At 41.8% G+C, this 21,015-nt stretch overlaps 1 protein-coding gene across 1 annotated transcript in view; it reads left to right on the top strand.

Moving 5' to 3' along the window:
* Positions 1 to 21,015, top strand: part of PDGFRL (platelet derived growth factor receptor like) — a 288,958-nt gene that overhangs the window by 245,289 nt on the left and 22,654 nt on the right. Inside the window, exons 4-5 of the mRNA XM_069744397.1 lie at positions 7,678 to 7,971; positions 9,542 to 9,681. Coding sequence (XP_069600498.1) covers positions 7,678 to 7,971; positions 9,542 to 9,681 — 434 coding nt within the window. The remainder of the gene's footprint in view (positions 1 to 7,677; positions 7,972 to 9,541; positions 9,682 to 21,015) is intronic.

Genomic DNA, 21,015 nt, shown 5'->3' with positions numbered 1-21,015 from the left:
CGTCTCAGAGCTTCCAGCAAAAGAGAAAAGCACAGCTGGACAGAAAAAACGGAAACAAAAACAAAGTAACACTTATCTAGCAGAGCAGCAGGCCACAGGAAAGATGCAGTAGCTCAGATCCAACACTGGAACATTGACAAGGAGCAAGGAAGACAGACTCAGGTGGAGTTAAATAGCAAGGCAGCCAACGAGCTCACCAAAACACCTGAGGGAGGAAGCCCAGAGGCTGCAATACCACTTGTGACCACAGGAGTGAATTCAGCCACAGAATTCACAACAGTACCCCCCCCTTGAGGAGGGGTCACTGAACCCTCACCAGAACCCCCAGGCCGACCAGGATGAGCCACATGAAAGGCACGAACAAGATCTGGGGCATGGACATCAGAGCCAAAAACCCAGGAATTATCCTCCTGAGCATAACCCTTCCATTTGACCAGATACTGGAGTTTCCGTCTAGAGACACGAGAATCCAAAATTTTCTCCACAATATACTCCAATTCCCCCTCCACCAAAACAGGGGCAGGAGGCTCCACAGATGGAACCATAGGTGCCACGTATCTTCTCAACAACGACCTATGGAATACATTATGCATGGAAAAGGAGTCTGGGAGGGTCAGACGAAAAGACACCGGATTGAGAATCTCAGAAATCCTATACGGACCAATAAAACGAGGTTTAAATTTAGGAGAGGAAACCTTCATAGGAATATGACGAGAAGATAACCAAACCAGATCCCCAACACGAAGTCGGGGACCCACACGGCGTCTACGATTAGCGAAAAGCTGAGCCTTCTCCTGGGACAAGGTCAAATTGTCCACTACCTGAGTCCAGATCTGCTGCAACCTGTCCACCACAGAATCCACACCAGGACAGTCCGAAGACTCAACCTGTCCTGAAGAGAAACGAGGATGGAACCCAGAATTGCAGAAAAATGGAGAGACCAAGGTAGCCGAGCTGGCCCGATTATTAAGGGCGAACTCAGCCAACGGCAAAAATGACACCCAATCATCCTGGTCAGCAGAAACAAAACATCTCAGATATGTTTCCAAGGTCTGATTGGTTCGTTCGGTCTGGCCATTAGTCTGAGGATGGAAGGCCGAGGAAAAAGATAGGTCAATGCCCATCCTACCACAAAAGGCTCGCCAGAACCTCGAGACAAACTGGGAACCTCTGTCAGAAACAATATTCTCAGGAATGCCATGCAAACGAACCACATGCTGGAAGAACAAAGGCACCAAATCAGAGGAGGAAGGCAATTTAACCAAGGGCACCAGATGGACCATTTTAGAAAAGCGATCACAGACCACCCAAATGACCGACATCTTTTGAGAAACGGGAAGGTCAGAAATGAAATCCATCGAAATATGTGTCCAAGGCCTCTTCGGGACCGGCAAGGGCAAAAGCAACCCACTGGCACGTGAACAGCAGGGCTTAGCCCTAGCACAAATCCCACAGGACTGCACAAAAGCACACACATCCCGTGACAGAGATGGCCACCAGAAGGATCTAGCCACTAACTCTCTGGTACCAAAGATTCCTGGATGACCAGCCAGCACCGAACAATGAAGTTCAGAGATAACTTTACTAGTCCACCTATCAGGGACGAACAGTTTCTCGGCCGGACAACGATCAGGTTTATTAGCCTGAAATTTCTGCAACACTCTCCGCAAATCAGGAGAGATGGCAGACACAATGACTCCTTCCTTGAGGATACTCGCCGGCTCAGATAACCCCGGAGAGTCGGGCACAAAACTCCTAGACAGAGCATCCGCCTTCACATTTTTAGAGCCCGGAAGGTACGAAATCACAAAATCAAAACCTGTTGAATAGGATTACCAGAAGAATGAGGTTTCAAGGCCAGAAATAGCTTACAATTATTTTTGAAGCTCAGGAACTTAGTTCTGTCACCAAAAAACAAATCAGGAATAGGAATTCTTGGTTCTAGCATAGATTTCTGATCAATTGTATCTTGAATCTTTTGTACATTTATAACGAGATTATCCATTGAGGAGCACAGAGCCTGAATATCCATGTCCACAGCTGTGTCCTGAAGCACTCTAATGTCTAGGGGAAAAAAAAACAAAAAAACTGAAGACAGAGCTGAGGGAAAAAAAATGATGTCAGGACTTCTTTTTTCCCTCTATTGAGAATCATTGGTTTGGGCTCCTTGTACTGTTATGCTGTGCTATCAAGCAACACAGTCTGCAGTAATCAGCGCACATACAGTGATATGGCAATAACCCAAAAACAATAGAACAAGCTCTGAGACGTGGAATCTCTGCAGACTGCAATACCTGAACCTATCCTCACACAACTAAAAGCAGCAGTGGATTGCGCCTAACACTACCTATGCAACTCGGCACTGCCTGAGGAGCTGACTAGCCTGAAGATAGAAATACAAGCCTGACTTGCCTCAGAGAAATACCCCAAAGGAATAGGCAGCCCCCCACATATAATGACTGTTAGCAAGATGAAAAGACAAAACGTAGGAATGAAATAGATTCAGCAAAGTGAGGCCCAATATTCTAGACAGAGCGAGGATAGCAAAGAGAACTATGCAGTCTACAAAAAACCCTAAAGCAGAACCACGCAAAGGGGGGCAAAAAGACCCACCGTGCCGAACTAACGGCACGGCGGTGCACCCTTTGCGTCTCAGAGCTTCCAGCAAAAGAGAAAAGCACAGCTGGACAGAAAAAACGGAAACAAAAACAAAGTAACACTTATCTAGCAGAGCAGCAGGCCACAGGAAAGATGCAGTAGCTCAGATCCAACACTGGAACATTGACAAGGAGCAAGGAAGACAGACTCAGGTGGAGTTAAATAGCAAGGCAGCCAACGAGCTCACCAAAACACCTGAGGGAGGAAGCCCAGAGGCTGCAATACCACTTGTGACCACAGGAGTGAATTCAGCCACAGAATTCACAACAGATGTCCATGCCGCTGATTTGGTTTGTACCTTTCATCGGGCTCATCCTGATCGGCCTGGGGGCTCTGGTGAGGGTTCGGTGACCCCTCCTCAAGGGGGGGTACTGTTGTGAATTCTGCTTTTGGGCTCCCTCCGGTGGTTGTAGAGGGTAATGCACTTGTGCCTGGACTGCAGGATTGGACAGGTGTATCTGCTAATTGCAAAGCTGACTGGGGTATATAGCTTTGCAGGACTCTTTAGTTCCTGACAGTTGTCCATTGTTCCTTTGGAAGTGTTGGTCCTGCCTGGCCTCTCCTGCTTGCTGCCAATTCAGCAAAGTTAAGTGTTTGCTTCATTTTGTTTTAGACACACTGCTGTGTGTTTATTTTCTGTGCTATCTTGTTTCTATTTTGTTCCTGCTAGACTGTGCCTGATGTTTTTCTCAGTCTAGTTGGATTCACTGGAGTCGCAGATATACTCTCCACATCTTTAGTTAGGTGGTGGAGTTTTTGTATTTTTCTGCTGTGGATATTTTGTAGTGTTTTATGCTGACCGCATAGTATCCTGTACTTTCCTTTCCTTTCTAGGTAGAAGTGGCCTCCTTTGCTTATCCCGGTTTTCAGTCTGCGTGTGTCTTTTCCTCTCCTACTCACAGTCATTATTTGTGGGGGGGGCTGTCTATCCTTTGGGGGTCTACTCTGAAGCAAGAGAGTTTTCCTATTTCCATCTTTAGGGATATTTAGTTCTCTGGCTGTGACGAGGTGTCTAGGTCTGGTTAGGCACACCCCATGGCTACTTCTAGTTGCGGTGATAGGATCAGGGTTTGCGGTCAGTATAGTTACCACTGCTCCAGCGAAGGTCATTTCATGCTGCTCCAAGGCCACCTGATCATAACACAAATGTGTCTATGGAGCATCTTATGGGGCCATTATTAACCTTTATGCAGGATTATATGGGGCATATTTTAATATGGAGCATCTTATGGGGCCCATCATAAACTTTATGGATCATTATATGGGGCTCCTGATTCAATATGGATATTCAAAAACACTTAACCTACTGATGTCTCAATTAATTTTACTTTTATTGGTATATATTTTTACTTTTGGCATTTACCGGTAGCTGCTGCATTTCCCACCCTAGGCTTATACTCGAGTCATTAAATTTTCCCAGTTTTTTGTGGCAAAATTAGGGGGGTCGGCTGATACTCCGATCGGCTTATACTCGAGTATATACGGTACATTTTTACTGGTACCATTTTTAGGCACAAGAAATTTTTGATCTCTTTCTGTTCCAATTTTTGGGAGGCAATTCAAGAGTTTTTAAGGGGGTTTACTTTATGCTATTCCGCGTGTGGTAAGATTGATAAGGCATCTTTATTCTTCGGGCCAGTACGATTACAGTGATACCAAATGTATTATAGAATTATTTTTGCATCGCTTTATTTTCAGAGCTGTATGGTGGCTTGTTTTTGTGCTCGACAAGATGACATTTTCAGCGGTACTATTTTTATTTACATTAGTCTTTTTTTATCTTTATTTTTTCCACTTTTTGCTCGGCGATATGATGATGAAGCATAATTTTTTGCCTTGTCTTTTTTTTAAATGGTTTTCACTGAAGGGGTTAACTGGTGGCGGTGGGACAATTTTATAGATCGGGTCGTTACGGACACAGTGATACTAAATATATGTACTTTTTTTTCATAAAAACATTTATGGGTACAATATTTATTTTATTTCATTTTATGATTTAAAAAAAATATATTTTTACAACTTTTTTTTACTTTTTTTTAACTTCGTTTCACTATAGGAATTTCACTTTCTGCACTCTGATCGCAGTTTTATGGTATAGCAATGCAGGAGCATTGCTGTAACTTATAGCCTGTCAGCCCTACAGAGAGAAGTTAGTTGGATCATGCACTGATCACATGCTGAGGAAAAATATCTTCATGTAAATAGCCTTTTTTTTACAGACTTTACGAGTGATCACAAAGCAGAAGTAACGTTTCTCCTGATGGAGAGTGACATGCTTGTGTAAGGAGACTTATAGGCCATTCAGTGCTGCTCTTGGAAATTAAATATGGAAATTGTCTTCAGAGAGGAAGATGACGAACTCTAGTGCCACAAATTGGAAGTAGCAATCCTAATAAAAGTAAATATTGACCCTTTAACAAGCCTTGTCAGAATCTCAATTTGCAGACATGTATTTCATGGTGTTGCTCCTCCTTAGTGCAATGCATTTGGCCTCTGACTGGGGTTTAATGGGTAAACTTTCTCTTATGGAAAGTAACATGCCAGAGTAAGGAGACCTATAGGCCGTGCAATGCTCCTCTGGGAAATTAAATATGCAAACTGTCTGTTCAGAGAGGAAGAGGACTTGAACTCTTTAAACAAATGCCTTCAGACCATGCACCACTGCAGACAATTACTGGTTTCACTTTCCCACTTTTGCTGCTGAGCAGGGCCAGACTGGCCATCCGGCAATTCTGGCAAAAGCCAGTAGGGCCTGTCTGGTTGTGGGCTGCCTTGTATGCTACGTTATTAATAGAATCGGTGTGCTCAAAACACCCATACTGCTAAAAGTTTTGACAGAGCACAAATTTGTCACTTACCCCACCAGGTCACGGGTATCATTAGAAATATTGGTCTTGTAGTGAATCTTGCTTTCTTCCATCCAGGGTAATATTAGTAACATATCCCATCTAGTGCTGGCGGACGGGGACAGCGTGGGCCTGTGGGATTTCAAATGCTAGGACTGAATTTCAGCCCCAATCCATACCTGCTGCTGAGGCTAGCACACATGGTCAGGACTCCATCACTTCCAGATGGTTCACAAAGACCTGCAGAACTACTATGGCAGCTGTCCTGGAGCTGAGAACCTAATATCTGTTTGGAGAATCTCGCAATATCCACTCTTCTGGTCTGATTTATGGATGCATGTATGTAATGGCAGGCAGCTACTGCTCCGTTTCATAGAAGCTGCACACAGATCCAGTTGTGTCCACAATTTATAGATATGACTGGTCAGATTGTTACAATGACCATCTGAGCCCAGTCTTATGTGCTTGATGGTAATGGTCAAAGAGTTTGAGCTCCCTTTATTTAACATTGATGGCCTATTTACATTTCTCTTTGACTCGTTTTTTGATAAGACACTGCATGTAATGATTTATTCAGTAAACACAATGTGCTTGCACATACTTTTATTAAACTGAAGCATAGAGAATAGGAAGCATTTAGTCTGCTAGATTTATGGCCTATGTAGGGGGTAGACCTATCAGCTCTACAATCACCCATGCACAAAAATGGGGAAAATGTCACCAGACTAGGAATAGTAATATTCTCATCTCCTTGATGAGGTTTAGATATTAATCTGCATTATTATGCAAACTCAGAAATGTGACCCGAGCACTGAACCTGAAACCAAGCAGGCCACGCCGGTGGAAACTACTGTACCAGAAATCGCCCTGAGGTTATACAGAAAGACGTCAAGCATCTTATTTTAAGAGATTGTCCTTTATTGTGGTAGTAATGGTGAGGTATCACGAAGGAAGAAACCAGATAATTGTGTGATAATTAAAAGATGTAGATTGAAAGCAAGTGGACTAGCAAGCTGTCTAAACGGCAAGTGCAGCCAACCTGAAAATGAAAGAAGAAGAAAACCAAACAAATAGACCAATACAAGAAAAAGTGAGCATCATTTCAGGGTAACAGGTGACAGTAAATGTGTTAGTCCATCATAACTTGACAGTTAATAAGTTAAAAAGGTCAAACTGGCCCACCACACTACAATAATAGGCCATCACTATGGTTCAGTGGAAGACGACTCCTATTTGAAGTAGTTTTATGATCACTGCCATTAATTAAACAAATCAGTTTTATAGAATAATATATAATAAAATATGGTTATATAAAAAAAGATAAAAACAGGTAGGGAGCCACATGATACCTATTGTAAGGGTAATAACAAACAAGGGACAGAATCTACTATATTGGTATGTCAAAGGTTGTAAATATATATAGATGGTGATTTTGCAGGAATATGCAAATAATAAAGCTGTAATCAAGGTGCTTATAGACGAGTGTATATACATACTACATGGATAGGGTAACCTAATTGGGAGAGCCCCCACTACGTATGTTTCGCACAGAGATTTTTTAAGTTTTGTGGAAAACAACCTGCTGTTCACATGCTCAGTCTTTTGAGCATCTTTCGCTTCAGGGTTCCACAGATACCAAGCGGTTAAAAGATGTGACCTGAGTTATTTTGACATTGTCTACATCAGTGTTTCGCCAGTCCTCAGGGCCCCCACACGTCATGTTTTCAGGATTTCCTTAGTATTGCACAGGTGATGGAATTATTATCAAGTTATCAGAAATTGCCACAGGCTCTCTCATCTGTGCAATACTAGGGAAATCCTGAAAACATGGGGTATGGGAATCACTGGCCTATGTGAACCCAGATAAACCACCTTTTATACCATGTTATGGGTCACTGCATCTGCTTGAGTCACCTCACACAAAGAGTTTCTGGATGAAGGAATGAAAACCCATGGTAGAGATATAACCTATAATCAGGTAGGTTGTTCTTTTGTTGTTTTACTTAGTTATTTGTTAGGTTTTTTTTACAGAGGTCATAATAACAAAAATAAATTACAATTATTTACAAAGAAGTCCATGTTCCAGTGGGCATGTTCATCTACAGCCTACAGAATATTGGAGCCAGACTATTCTGATAAAATAACTTTCATATAAAACCTCCTTCTGTTGCAGATAAAGGTGAACTCTTCGTACCATCTCCAAGTTATTTTGAGATCGTCTACATGAACCCAGATAAACCAGCTGTTATTCCATGTCGTGTCACCACTGCATCTGCTAAAGTCACCCTACACAGAGAGTTTCCGGCTGAAGAAATCAAAACTGATGGCAAAGACATAACCTACGATGTAAAGAAAGGTTTTATCTACCAGCACCCCAGTATCAACCACAGTGGAGTGGTGTACTGCCGAGCAGAGGCCAGAGGAGCCCCACAAATATCCATTAAATACCAGCTACTCTATGTGGAAGGTATATGTAAAGCTGATCCTTTAGATATAATTTATGCTTATGCTGCTACTGCTGTGCGATTTGCTGTCATGAGAAGAATATTACAGAGTTACTAAGAGGCTTTGTCCATCCTCGGGCCTTCTTTCTAGTAGGACATTTTCTCCGACTTCTATAATGAGGACACATGGAATTTCTGTTGGTATATTGGCTCCAAGTTGGTTAAAAAACATTTAATGGTTATGGGCTTTTGCAGACCCTTAGTGAAGATTTGCATGAGGAAATTAGGTTTTTAGTGGCTTAAAGGGGTTACCTCTTAAAGACTTCCCCATGTACCTATTTTCACATTATAGAGGTGTGAGTTCCTTACTCAGGACAATGACACACATTGTGATGTTTTAAGTAATGCAAAATTAGAGGCAAAATTTATCATCACTCACCAAAATTATGATGGTAAAATGGTTGAGGTCTACAAGGAGAGATAGTTTAGGCCAGATTAATTTCAATTATTGAAGGGTCTAATCATCAATGGTCCAAGTGCTGGAACCACTATAGATTCTGGGAACAGGGGTCCTACCCATTAAAGTTGATTAGCGAGCAAAAATTCTTATTGTAAGAGAAAGCGGAGTATAGCATTCGTCTATCCCTGGCAGTCCTATAGATTATCAGTGTGTATGTGCTACCAACACTACATTCAAATAAGGGATTTGGGTTGACTCTCCCAGTGGTCTGAGCCCGACCGATCAGAAGCTTATTACCTATCATGTTAATATGTGAACAATGTCAATATTGAGCCAATCCCATTATGAAAAATAGGTTAAAATGGCACAAAATTAGTTTTGTTTAAAAAAAACAAACAGAACACTATTTGGGCCATCGTGATAAAACATTACCACTAAATAAGGGACAAGTTTTGTACGCTTATGCTAAATCTACATCAGTATCCTGAGCTTCAGGTATAAAGCCAATGTGCACAATGGAGAAAAAAAATCTATGCAAACAAACGGCAAAGCTCAAAAAAGTTAATTATAACTATTTTTAATAAATTAACAATAGTTAAAAACAAGTGGTAGACATAGAAGGAACGCATCTTTATAGGTGAGGTCTTATAGAAGAGGACACTGTGTGTGTGACAGCCCCTCCCCTTATTACTAATACTATCTTCAAGTATTGATCATTTTGGGCTCTTTACGTTTGAGAATCCGTCTCCAACGCTTAGGTACTAATTATTGTGATCCTTCATTATTTTCCCTATACATCTATGAGTATGGCGTTAATTAATAAATCTATTTCTCATTTACTTTTTGAGCTTTGCACATATTGCATAGGCTTTATTTTATGTTTATATGCACATGTACATATAGCTATGTGCTTTGATTTAATAAGCAGTAATTTGATTTAGCCCCTTAAAGTACAAGATGGTCTATTTATAATTTCCACTTTCTGGTAAGTCTCTTACTACAAGAGACTGAAACCATAACACATTTACCGCAGGGTGAGGCACATGGATTCTTCATTACTATTAACAATTGCATTATATTTTTAAACCCTAATACTGTATATATCACCTGGTATATCTGTATGTTTTCTTTAGTTCCCAGTGGCCCTCCCTCTGCAACTATCACAGCCTCGGCCAACAAGGTTCAAAGTGGAGGTGACTTCAGTATCTTCTGCACAGTCCTGGGGGAACCACATGTGGAAGTAGAATTTACATGGATGTACCCAGGTCAACAAGTAAGATGATAACTATAAATATAAATTGATGAAGCTCAATTAAGGGTCTTATCGTTTCGAGTGGAGCACCTATCACCTCATGGAACACATCATGATGCAAAAGAATGCCAAAATATAAAATCTTTGTCCAAAATATATGATTGGAAAAACTAAAAATGTATTTCAAATTTACAGATAATAGCTCTGGCCATTTGAGAAAGAGAGGTTAAAGTGCCACTGTCACCCCCCTCCAGCCGTTGTAAACTAAAAGAGCCACCTTGTGCAGCAGTAATGCTGCAGTCTAACAAGGTGGCTCTTTTAGTTTTTGTTTCTGTTATTCCCACAATAAATGTATTTATAATTCTGCTGAAATACCTATCTTTGTACCTGGAGGAGGGACTGAAGCCTCCTCTTAGAAGCGCCCAACTGCCGTCAGTCATCTGTTGGGTTGATTTACGCCGCCCCCTCAGCGCTATTATTGTGTGAAATCCGGCACCTGCGCTCTGCTCTTCTGCCTTGCGCAGGCGCATAGAGCATTATCCGTCCGAGCGCTGGTGCCGGGTTCCTTTCTGCGCCTGTGCGGTCAGTGCGGCCAGCCTGTTACTGAATCCCCGCCCCGCACTGTGTTATGCAGTATGCACAGTGCAGGGCTGGGATTCCTGGGCATGCGCACTGCGCTTGTCAGACGCTCCACAGGTCCCCCGCCTTCCAGCGTTGTTCTGTGCGGCTGTTCCAAACGCCGGCAAGGATACCTGTATATTCCGGCAATGCTGAAAGGCGGGTGACCTGGGGAGCGTCTGAGAAGCGCAGTGCGCATGCCCAGGAATCCCAGCCCCGCACTGTGCATAAGGCATAACACAGTGCGGGGTGGGGATTCAGTAACAAGGTGGCTGCACTGCCCGCACAGGCGCTAGGACGGCAAATGCTCTATGCGCCTGCGCAAGGCAGAAGAGCAGAGCGCAGGTGCCGGATTTCACACAATAACAGCGCTGAGGGGGCGGTGAAAATCTACACAAGAGATGACTGACGGCAGTTGGGCGCTTCTAAGAGGAGGCTTCAGTCCCGCCTCCATGGACAAATATAGGTATTTCAGCAGAATTATAAATACATTTATTGTGGGAATAACAGAAACAAAAACTAAAAGAGCCACCTTGTTAGAATGCAGCATTACTGCTGCACAAGGTGGCTCTTTTAGTTTATAACGGCTGGAGGGCTGGAGGGGGGTGACAGTGGCCCTTTAAAGTAGGTAGAAGCCAGGACTCTAATGTGTCTCACTACTTGACAGCTGTGTGAGCCTTCATGTTTCTGTGCTGAGAAATGCCACTACTATGTGCTGGAGTAATAGCAGTGTGCAGCACATAAACACAATGGGGAATGGTGATATCTTCATACTGGATGTGGTTGGTTAAGAAAAGATGTAAGATGGACTCCTGTGTGCTTTGGAGCAGCAGGACGGGAAGAAGGTTAGAAAGAGGAACTGCAATCCCATCACAGATTTTCCTTAATATACTCTGGCTCTCGCTGTCTGTGAGAGAGGAGAGCAAGGAAGAAAGAGTGTGAGAGCCAGATACCTCCATACCTCTCATAACTCTTCTTTTTCATGGCTGAACTGCCCATCTGTTAATTCTAGCAAATGCCATAGCTTGAGAAAGGCTCAGTGTGAGGCGAAACATCGCCATGCAATGTGGGTCTGAATAAAATCCACTTTTTTCACTTTAAAGTCTATGGAGTGCTGCCTTCCTTTTACTTTTTTTTAATATCTGGATTGAGTTTTGGATACATTGGTGAGGAGGTCTGTGCACCCGCTGGTTGGTATTCTGCTGTTCCATTATTTTACAATATCTATCTATCTATCTATCTATCTATCTATCTATCTATCTATCTATCTATCTATCTATCTATCTATCTATCTATCTATCTATCTATTCCATATCTATCTATCTATCTAATATCCATCTATAGATCTATCTATCTATCTATCTATACATCTAACATCTACACTATCTCATATCTATCTATCCATTACAGTGGTCTGTGGACAGGAGTCTTTTATAAAGGTGATTATGTAAAACAGTTGTCTTTAATGCAGGTAATGAGTTGATTAGGAGCGTCTAACTGGTCTGTAGGAGCCAGAACTCTTAAAGGGACACTGTCACCTGAATTTGGAGGGAACAATCTTCAGCCATGGAGGCGGGGTTTTTGATTCACCCTTTCCTTACCCGCTGGCTGCATGCTGGCTGCAATATTGGATTGAAGTTCATTCTCTGTCCTCCGTAGTACATGCCTGCACAAGGCAATCTTGCACAGCGCAGGCGTGTACTATGGAGGACAGAGAATGAACTTCAATCCAATATTGCAGCCAGCATGCAGCCAGCGGGTAAGGAAAGGGTGAATCAAAAACCCAAAAACCCCGCCTCCATGGCTGAAGATTGTTCCCTCCAAATTCAGGTGACAGTGTCCCTTTAATGGTTGGTAGGGGATCAAAGACAGATAGCTTAACAAACTTGAGCAGATTTTGGGTGCAATACTTCCTGAATAATGAGGTTGTTCAATGCAAAATAAAAATGGAAAAAAAATCAGGCAGCACTCCAGTTCAAGGAAAAATTGTGGGCTTTAATCCAGCACCAAGTGGTGCAACGTTTTGACCTCACAGCATGGTCTATCTTTCTATCTATCTATCTATCTATCTATCTATCTATCTATCTATCTATCTATCTATCTATCTATCTATCTATCTTCTCCATAGATGCGGGTCCTTTTCAAGGGACTAGACAGGAGATTCATACTGCCCGAATTACAAGCAGCATGAACTATACAATGCATAGTATGTGGAGAAATACATCTCAGTCTACAGAGTTGATCTAGGAGCAGCCTCTATGGTGTCGGCCTCTTGGCCTAGTTATCTCAGACGCATAGTCCTCAGCAGGCATTTAAAAGTTTTTTGTTTTGTTTTTTTCTAAAATGCTGCAAAGTTTCAGAGTAAAGCATGCATGGCTTCAGTGACACAACCAGACTGATTCATACTACCTGGGGTTCTAGCTGCATGAATTTACTATTAAGCTCACTGTAAAGGGGTTGCACCATGAGCAAATTACACTTTAACCCTTTTCCGACTGAGTTAATAATAATTGGTCCCTGCGTCCTGGTACTTATTGACGCGGGACGTATTATTACTGCATGGTGATCTTTCGCGCACACAGGCTGTGCGTTCGTAATCGTTGCCAGGTGTCAGCTGATTCTGACAGCTGACATCCGGCACTCAAGTGCCAGGAGCAGTCCTGCACAGCTCCCGGCACTTTAACCCTCTAAATGCTGCAATCGAATGTTCTGGGAGCAGGCAGAGGGATGACAGCCCCTCTGCCCTTGGATCAGAGACCCCGCGGCATGACGCAGGGTCCTGATCATTGCCATGGTGACCCAATGTTGTCAGGGCGACATCCAGGTCACCAGAGCTAGTAAAGTTGCTAAATCATACTCAGAGCATGATCAGCAACTTTCTCTGTCAGTGCAGAGCTGACAATTTGCATAGCACATTGATGCTGCTGCATCACCATGTTATACAAGCGATCAGCCTGCAAAAAATGATAGTCCCATAGTGGGACAAATTAAAAAAAAGTAGAAATAAATCTTAAAAATAATTGTAAAAATATTTTTTTTTAAATCACAAAATTATAATAAAAAAAAATCAAAAGATATTGTACCCAGAAATAAGTATTTGTATGAAAATTAAAATAAACAAAAAAAGTATACATATTTGGTATTGCCTGGTCCAGAACAACCTGACCTATAAATCTGTCCCACCAGTTAACCCCTTTAGTGAACACCATAAAAAATAAAAATAAAAACATCAAGTAAAAAACAATGCTTTATCATAATAGCGCTGAACAAAAAGTGGAATAAAATCCAACAAAAAAGGATTTAAATAAACATGGCACAGCTGAAAACGTCATCTTGTCCCACAAAAAAAAAGCAATCATACAGCTCCATCAGCGGAAAAATAAAAAAAGTTATAGCTTTCAGAATAAAGCGATGCAAAAATAAATATTTTTTCTATGAAATAGTTTTTATTGTTTAAAAGTGGCAAAACATAAAAAGTGAGGTATAAGTGAGGCATCGCTGTAATCATACTGACCCAAAGAATAAAACTGCAGTATCAATTTTACTACCCAGGGAATGATATAAAACTCCCCCCCAAAAGAAAAAATTCTGAATTGCTGTTTTTTGTTCATTCTGCCTCCCAAAAATTGGAATAGCAAGTGATCAAAAATGTCATGTGTCTGAAAATGGTACCAATAAAAATGTCAACTCATCCTGCAAAAATCAAGCCCTCTGTGGGCCAAAATATGGAAAAATTATTGCTGTCAAAATATGTTGATACAAAAAACTAGTTTTAGTGTGTGACAGCAGCCAAGCATAAAAAGCCTATATAAATCTGGTATTGCTGTAATCTCTCTGACCCGAAGAATAAAGTCGCCTAATCACTTATACTGCATGAGGAACTACGTAAAAAATGAATAAAACCAATTCTTCACCTGCTGTTGATTTTTTCATTCTTCATGCAAAAGATCACAGTAAGGCTCGGCGCACATTTATCCTGCGCTCTGTGCTGAGCGCTTACACCGGGGTTTCCGTGTAAATCTCTGAAATATGTGATTCAGACGGAACCCTTGACGGAAGATTCCCTATAATGAAGCAGATGAAGGCACTGTTGACGTCATCTGACCTGTGATGCGGCGGTGTCCGTCTTTTTAGGATTGCATAAAAGTGCCATCGGCCACAGTTTTGTGCACTTCTGAAAAGAAGGACACTGCTGAACAGAAGCCAGATGGAGTCCAGAGTAATTCTGCTGCCTCATTATAGTGAATGAATCCCACGTGGGGATTTAATCTGCATCACGTCACTCAGAGATTTAGATGAAAACCCCAAAGTAACTGCTCAGCGTAGAGCACCGGATAAATGTGATCCCAAATGTTTCCAATAAAAGCTTCAACTCAATCCACAAAAAAAAGCAAGTCCCCACTCAAGTCTGTCATCTGTTAACGGAAATATAGGAGGCTTCCACGTTACTGGTAGTACAAAGCCTCAGGAAAAGTGAAATGGCTCCACACCCTCCAAAATAAAATTCTGCAAATTGTCCACTACCAAATGCCCCCCTCCCTTCTGAGCCCCACAGTGTACCTAAACCACATATAGCGTCTAAATGTTTGCCATTTCTGAACTGAAGAGAGCCCACCTAACTTACGGGTGCATGTCACCAGAAGCACGGATTGGAATAACGTACTGGTGACTGCAATGGCAGTTTGTGATTTTCACTCGGCAACATTCATTGCTGCTTGTTTCTGGAAAATACCCATGGAGTCAAAATTGTCACTACACCTGTAGATAAATTCCCAAAGAGGTATAATTTCCAAAATGGGGTCACTTGAGGGGGGATTCTGCTCTTCTAGCAATTAGAGGCTCTGTATATGGAGTCCACAACCTGTTTTAGGAAAATCTGCACCCCATTAGACAGATAGCGCTCCGTTCCTCCCGAATCTCTCCATACGGCTAAGTAGTACTGTACAGCCACATACTGGGTATTGCCACGCTCAGTAGAAATTGTGGGACAAACTATGGTGCCATTTTTACCCACTTCTTTTTGATGGTAAAAATGTAGTTATTTTTTCATCACTGCCCAATGTTATACAATTCTGTGACACACCAGTGGTGTCAATATGATCACTGCCCCCCCAGATGAATTCATTGCGAGGTGTAGTTTGTAAAATGGCGTCACTTATTAGGGGATCTGCTTTTCTGGCACCTCATGGGATCTCCCAATGGGTCATGGCACCTGCAAACCATAACAGTAAAATCTGGCATCATTACATGTAGGGTATTGGCGCACTCAGGAAAAAATTGACCTCAGTTTGTTGTAAAAAAAATTACTGGTAGCCCTTAGAAAAATTAAAAACTTGGACCTAAAACAACATTTTAGCGGTAAAACTGTAATTTATTCTTTCTTCACCGCTCAATGGTGTAAAATTCTGTGAGGCACATGTAGTGTCAATATGATCACTTCACCCCTAGATCAATTCATTGGGAAATGTAGTTTGTAAAATGAGTTCACATATAGGGAGTTTCTGTTGTTCTGGCACCTCAGGGACTCGGCCAATGTGACATGGCACCCGCAAACCATTCCAGCAAAATCTGAACTTCCCTTCAGAGCTTTGCACTGTGCCTCAAGAGTAGTATTCCCCCACATATGGGGTATCGTTGTGCTCAGGAGAAATTGCACAACAAATTATATGGTGAAATTTCTCCTGTTACCCTTAAGAAAATGCAAGATTTGCGGCCAAAATAAAAATTTTGTGCGGAAAATGGGATTTTTTTTATTTTCATGGCTCAACATTATAAACTTCTGTGAAGCAACTGGGGTTTAAAAGTGCTCACCACACATCTAAATACATTCCTAGAGCGGTCTAGTTTCCAAAATGAGGTCACTTGTGGGGGGTTTCCACTGTTTAGGCACATCGGGGCTCTCCAAACGGAACACATGACATCCGCTAATGATTCCAGGAAATTTTGCATTCAATAAGTCAAATGATGCTCCTTTCCTTCCAGGCCCTGCTATGCACCGAAACAGTAGTTTTCTCCTTCATATAGGGTATCGACATAGGAGAAATAGCACTACAAATTGTGTGGTTCAATTTCTCCTGTTACACTTATGAAAATGCAACATTTGGGTCTGAATGCATATTTGTTGGGAAAATGTGATTTTTTAAATTATTTTCACAACTCAATGTTATAAACTTCTAACTCAATGTTATAAACTCTAACACTTGAGAGTTCAGTGTGCTCACTGTTGTGAGTTCTGTTGTCGGGCTCCCTCCTGTGGTCATGAATGGTACTTCGGCTGGTTCTGTCCATGGACTTTCTCTGGTGGCTGTGGGTGTTTCTGAGTTTCCTTCCTCAGGTGACGAGGTTAATTCGTTAGCTGGCTGCTCTATTTAACTCCACTTAGATCTTTGCTCCAGGCCACCTGTCAATGTTCCAGTATTGGTCTAGTTCACTCCTGGATCGTTCTTGTGACCAGTCTTCCCAGCAGAAGCTAAGTGACTGCTTGTTTTTTTCTGGTTTGTTATTTTTCTGTCCAGCTTGCTATTTCGATTGTTCTTGCTTGCTGGAAGCTCTGGGACGCAGAGGGAGCGCGGACTCACGGTGCGGAGGGTCTTTTTGCGCCCTCTGCGTGGTCTTTTTGTAGGTTTTTGTGCTGACCGCAAAGTAACCTTTCCTATCCTCGGTCTGTTCAGTAAGTCGGGCCTCACTTTGCTAAATCTATTTCATCTCTGTTTGTATTTTCATCTTTACTCACAGTCATTATATGTGGGGGGCTGCCTTTTCCTTTGGGGAATTTCTCTGAGGCAAGGTAGGCTTTATTTTTCTATCTTCAGGGCTAGCTAGTTTCTTAGGCTGTGCCGAGTTGCATAGGGAGCGTTAGGCGCAATTCACGGCTATTTCTAGTGTGGTTGATAGGATTAGGGATTGCGGTCAGCAGAGTTCCCACGTCCCAGAGCTCGTCCTATATTATCAGTAACTATCAGGTCATTCCGTGTGCTCTTATCCACCAGGTCCATTATTGTCCTGACCACCAGGTCATAACAGCTCACCACACATCTAGATTAGTTCTCTGAGCGGTCTAATTTCCAAAACGGTGTCCCTTATGGAGGATTTTCACTGTCTAGGCACATGAGAGGCTCTCCAAATGCGACATGGCGTCCTCCAATTGTTCCAGCAAATTTTGCATTTAAAAAGTCAAATGTCACTATGTGACTCTGCAGTGTACTGTGTAATAGCTGAGAGGAAGCAAAAGAAAGATTACAGGCAAAACAGCATGGTATTGCAGCGGATTCGTTCTGTGAGGTAAAACATGTTTAAAGTCAGGCAATAAATGTTTTACCTCATAAAAAGAGTCAGCTGTGATCCCCCACTGTCTGTACACTACTTCCTTCCCTGCCCAGGAGCTGTGGTATGATCAGACCATGTTCCTGTACGGTCAGACACAGCCATTCCACAGTACACAGCAGGAGCACATTTATAAAGATGCTTTCACATTCCGTTCTGTGTCCCCATCTGGGCATATATCTGAAATACCCCACAAAATGGGGTCGGGACTTCTGCGCCGATTGGGCCATAGACTGTAAAGGTGATAGCATAGCGAATATACACTTTGACGTGCATCGTTTTCAGGAGTGTAAACCTACAGGAGGCAGATACTCTGAAGTAGTAGACTACATCTGAGTGTCCACCTCCCGTAGGCGAAAACCCCCAAAAAAGTGCACGGACACAGACATATGCCCCGACGGGGACACAGAACACAATATGAAAGCACCCCAAGATTCACAAGTATAGAGAATGGTACGTTAAAGGGAATGTGTGAAAGTTTTAGGACAGATTATATATCTGATCCATCTGACTCTCCCGTTCGGAATGTATAATGTTGATTGCAATAATGGCTGTCAGTTACTTCTGGCCGTGGCTTATGTCCTGGGAGTATCAAGGATTGGGAAATTCAGCAAGCAGATTCTTCTTTGCCCTGACAGCAAAACAGGATGAAATGTGACTGCACCAGAGACATTGGGATTTAACATAACAACAGGGAAAAATAAAATAAATTTAGTAATTAAATAATCTAACACCCCCAACTATTAATGAGAACGATGACCATAAAAGAAGAATATTAAGAATGGCTTCCTACTATATTAATGCTGGGTAGCCAATTGTAACTCGCCCCTCCCTGTAATTGCTGGCTCTGTACAGTAGGATAATATAATTTATTGTAATCGATTACAGACTGTGTGCACATAGCAAGACATGCTTGTTCTTCTATATGAATGGTAGATAATATCCATTATAAAGCACCAGACTAGATATGCAATCTAGTACAATAGCAAACGGACAAGAGTGAATAGCACAATATGTCTGTTTCATAATTGCACACACCCAAAGGATTCCGGTCATCCTTGGCAGTGCTTTCCACATATTGTCTTTTGACCTATTGTGACATATTTTCCTGCCAGATGCAGAGACAATTCTGTTGCTGCTGCACATGTGAATCTGCGGTGGGAATGTGTCAGATCCGATTCACATGTTGGTATTGGCAGCAGGAGCACTTCATCATGGCTCCTAGTCCAGCCATATTGAAAAGTCAATATCCTACAAATTTCTCTCAAGCCCAAAACACTTATAATAGAATGGCAATAAATGGCCATAAATACTGATACAAAATTACAGGCTTTATTAGCACATGCATTGTTTGGGCCCTTATTTGACCATGCTACCTAACTGGGATTTTACAACCAAAGTCAGGGTACAAAGTACCCAGAAAACACCACTCAAAAGAGTATAAAATATAAAGATTTTTATTAAAGATTTAATGTAAAAAAGACATGAACTAGAGAGTAAATGGGACATGTAAAAGGATTCAAAAGGGGATAAAATCAAGTAGATAAAGGTGGGAGGAGGTTTTTACAAAAAGTAAAGAGTAGCAAGGTAGTCTATATCAGACAAAGCAGGGAATATCAATGAACTTCCATGATTCACGTAAGAATTTGCAAGTAGGGCATGATACCGTAAATCATAGTACAGACTATTAAGATGGTATAGTGACAAAAATAGTCAGTCCATCTACAGTGGGGAAATAAGTATTTGATCCCTTGCTGATTTTGTAAGTTTGCCCACAGTCTTTCATTTTTAGGGTAAGTTAATTTTAACATTGAGAGATAGAATATCAAAAATAAAATCCAGAAAATCACATTGTGTAAATTATATAAATTTATTTTCATTTTCCTGTGAGAAATAAGTATTGGATCCCTCTGGCAAACAAAACAATACTTGGTGGCAAAACCATCGTTGGCAAGCACAGTAGTCAGACGTTTTTGTAGCTGATAGTGAGGTTTGCGCACATGACAGGAGGAATTTTGGTCGACTCCTCTTTGCAGATCATCTCTAAATCATTAAGATTTTGAGGCTGTCGCTTGGCAACTCGGAGTTCAACTCCCTCCATTAGTTTTCTATGAGATTAAGGTCTTGAGACTGGATAGGCCATTCCATGACCTTAAGGTGCTTTCTTTTGAGCCTTGGCTGTATGTTTTGGGCCATTGTCTTTCTGGAAGACCCAGCCACAACCCATTTTTAATGTCCTGGCAGAGGGAAGGAGGTTGTCACTCAGGATTTTATGGTACATGGCTCCATTCATTCTCCCATTTATGCGGTGAAGTAGTCCTGTGCCCTTAGCAGAGAAACACCCCCAAAACATTATGTTTCCACCTCCATGCTTGACAGTGGGGATGGTGTTCCTTGGGTCATAGGCAGCATTTCTCTTCCTCCAAACACGGCGAGTTGAGTTAATTCCAAAGAGCTCAATTTTGGTCTCATCTGACCACAGCACCTTGTCCCAATCACTCACAAAATCATCCACGTGTTCATTGGCAAACTTCAGACGGGCCTGCACATGTGCCTTCTTGAGCAGGGGGACCCTACGGGCACTGCAGAATTTTAAACCTTTATGGCGTAATGTGTTACCAATGGTTTTCTTGGTGACTGTGGTCATACCTGCCTTTAGATCATTAATAAGTTCCCCCGTGTAGTTTTAGGCTGATCTCTCACCTTTCTCATGGTCAATGATACCCCATGAGGTGAGATTTTGCATGGTGCCCCAGATCAATGTTGATTAACAGTCATTTTGTATTTCTTCCATTTTCTTACTATTGCACCAACAGTTGTCCCCTCACCCAGCGTCTTACTTATGGTTTTGTAGTCCATTCTGACTTTGCGCAGGTCTATGATCTTGTTCCTGACATCCTTATAACGCTCTTTGGTCTTGCCCATGTTGCAGAGGTTAGAGTCTGACTGATTAATTGAGTCTGTGGACAGGAGTCTTTTATAAAGGTGACTATGTAAGACAGTTGTCAGTAATGCAGGTAACAAGTTGATTAGGAGCGTCTAACTGGTCTGTAGGAGCCAGGACTCTTAATGGTTGGTAGAGGATCAAATACTTATTTCTTACTGGAAAATGCAAACAAATGAATGTGATTTTCTGGATTTTGTTTTTGATAATCTATCTCTCAATGTTAAAATTAACTTATTTCCCCCACTGTATATGTATATTATGCAGTATATAAAACTAAATGTAAAACTAAATCAATCCTTATCTAGTATAAAGGTAGTATAGAGCTTACCCATATTGAGGTGAAGGGACCCCAGATATAGCCACTAGTGCTCCGACACACGTTTCGCTGTTACGCTTTCTCAATGAGAGTGTGACACTGGTTCATGTATTTTTTCCATTTAATCTTTAATAAAATCTTTAATAAAAAA

This window comes from Ranitomeya imitator, chromosome 1 (assembly GCF_032444005.1).
Source record: "Ranitomeya imitator isolate aRanImi1 chromosome 1, aRanImi1.pri, whole genome shotgun sequence".
NCBI lineage: Eukaryota > Metazoa > Chordata > Amphibia > Anura > Dendrobatidae > Ranitomeya > Ranitomeya imitator.
Note: the sequence above shows the minus strand (reverse complement) of the source record. Positions and strands in the feature narration are given on the sequence as shown.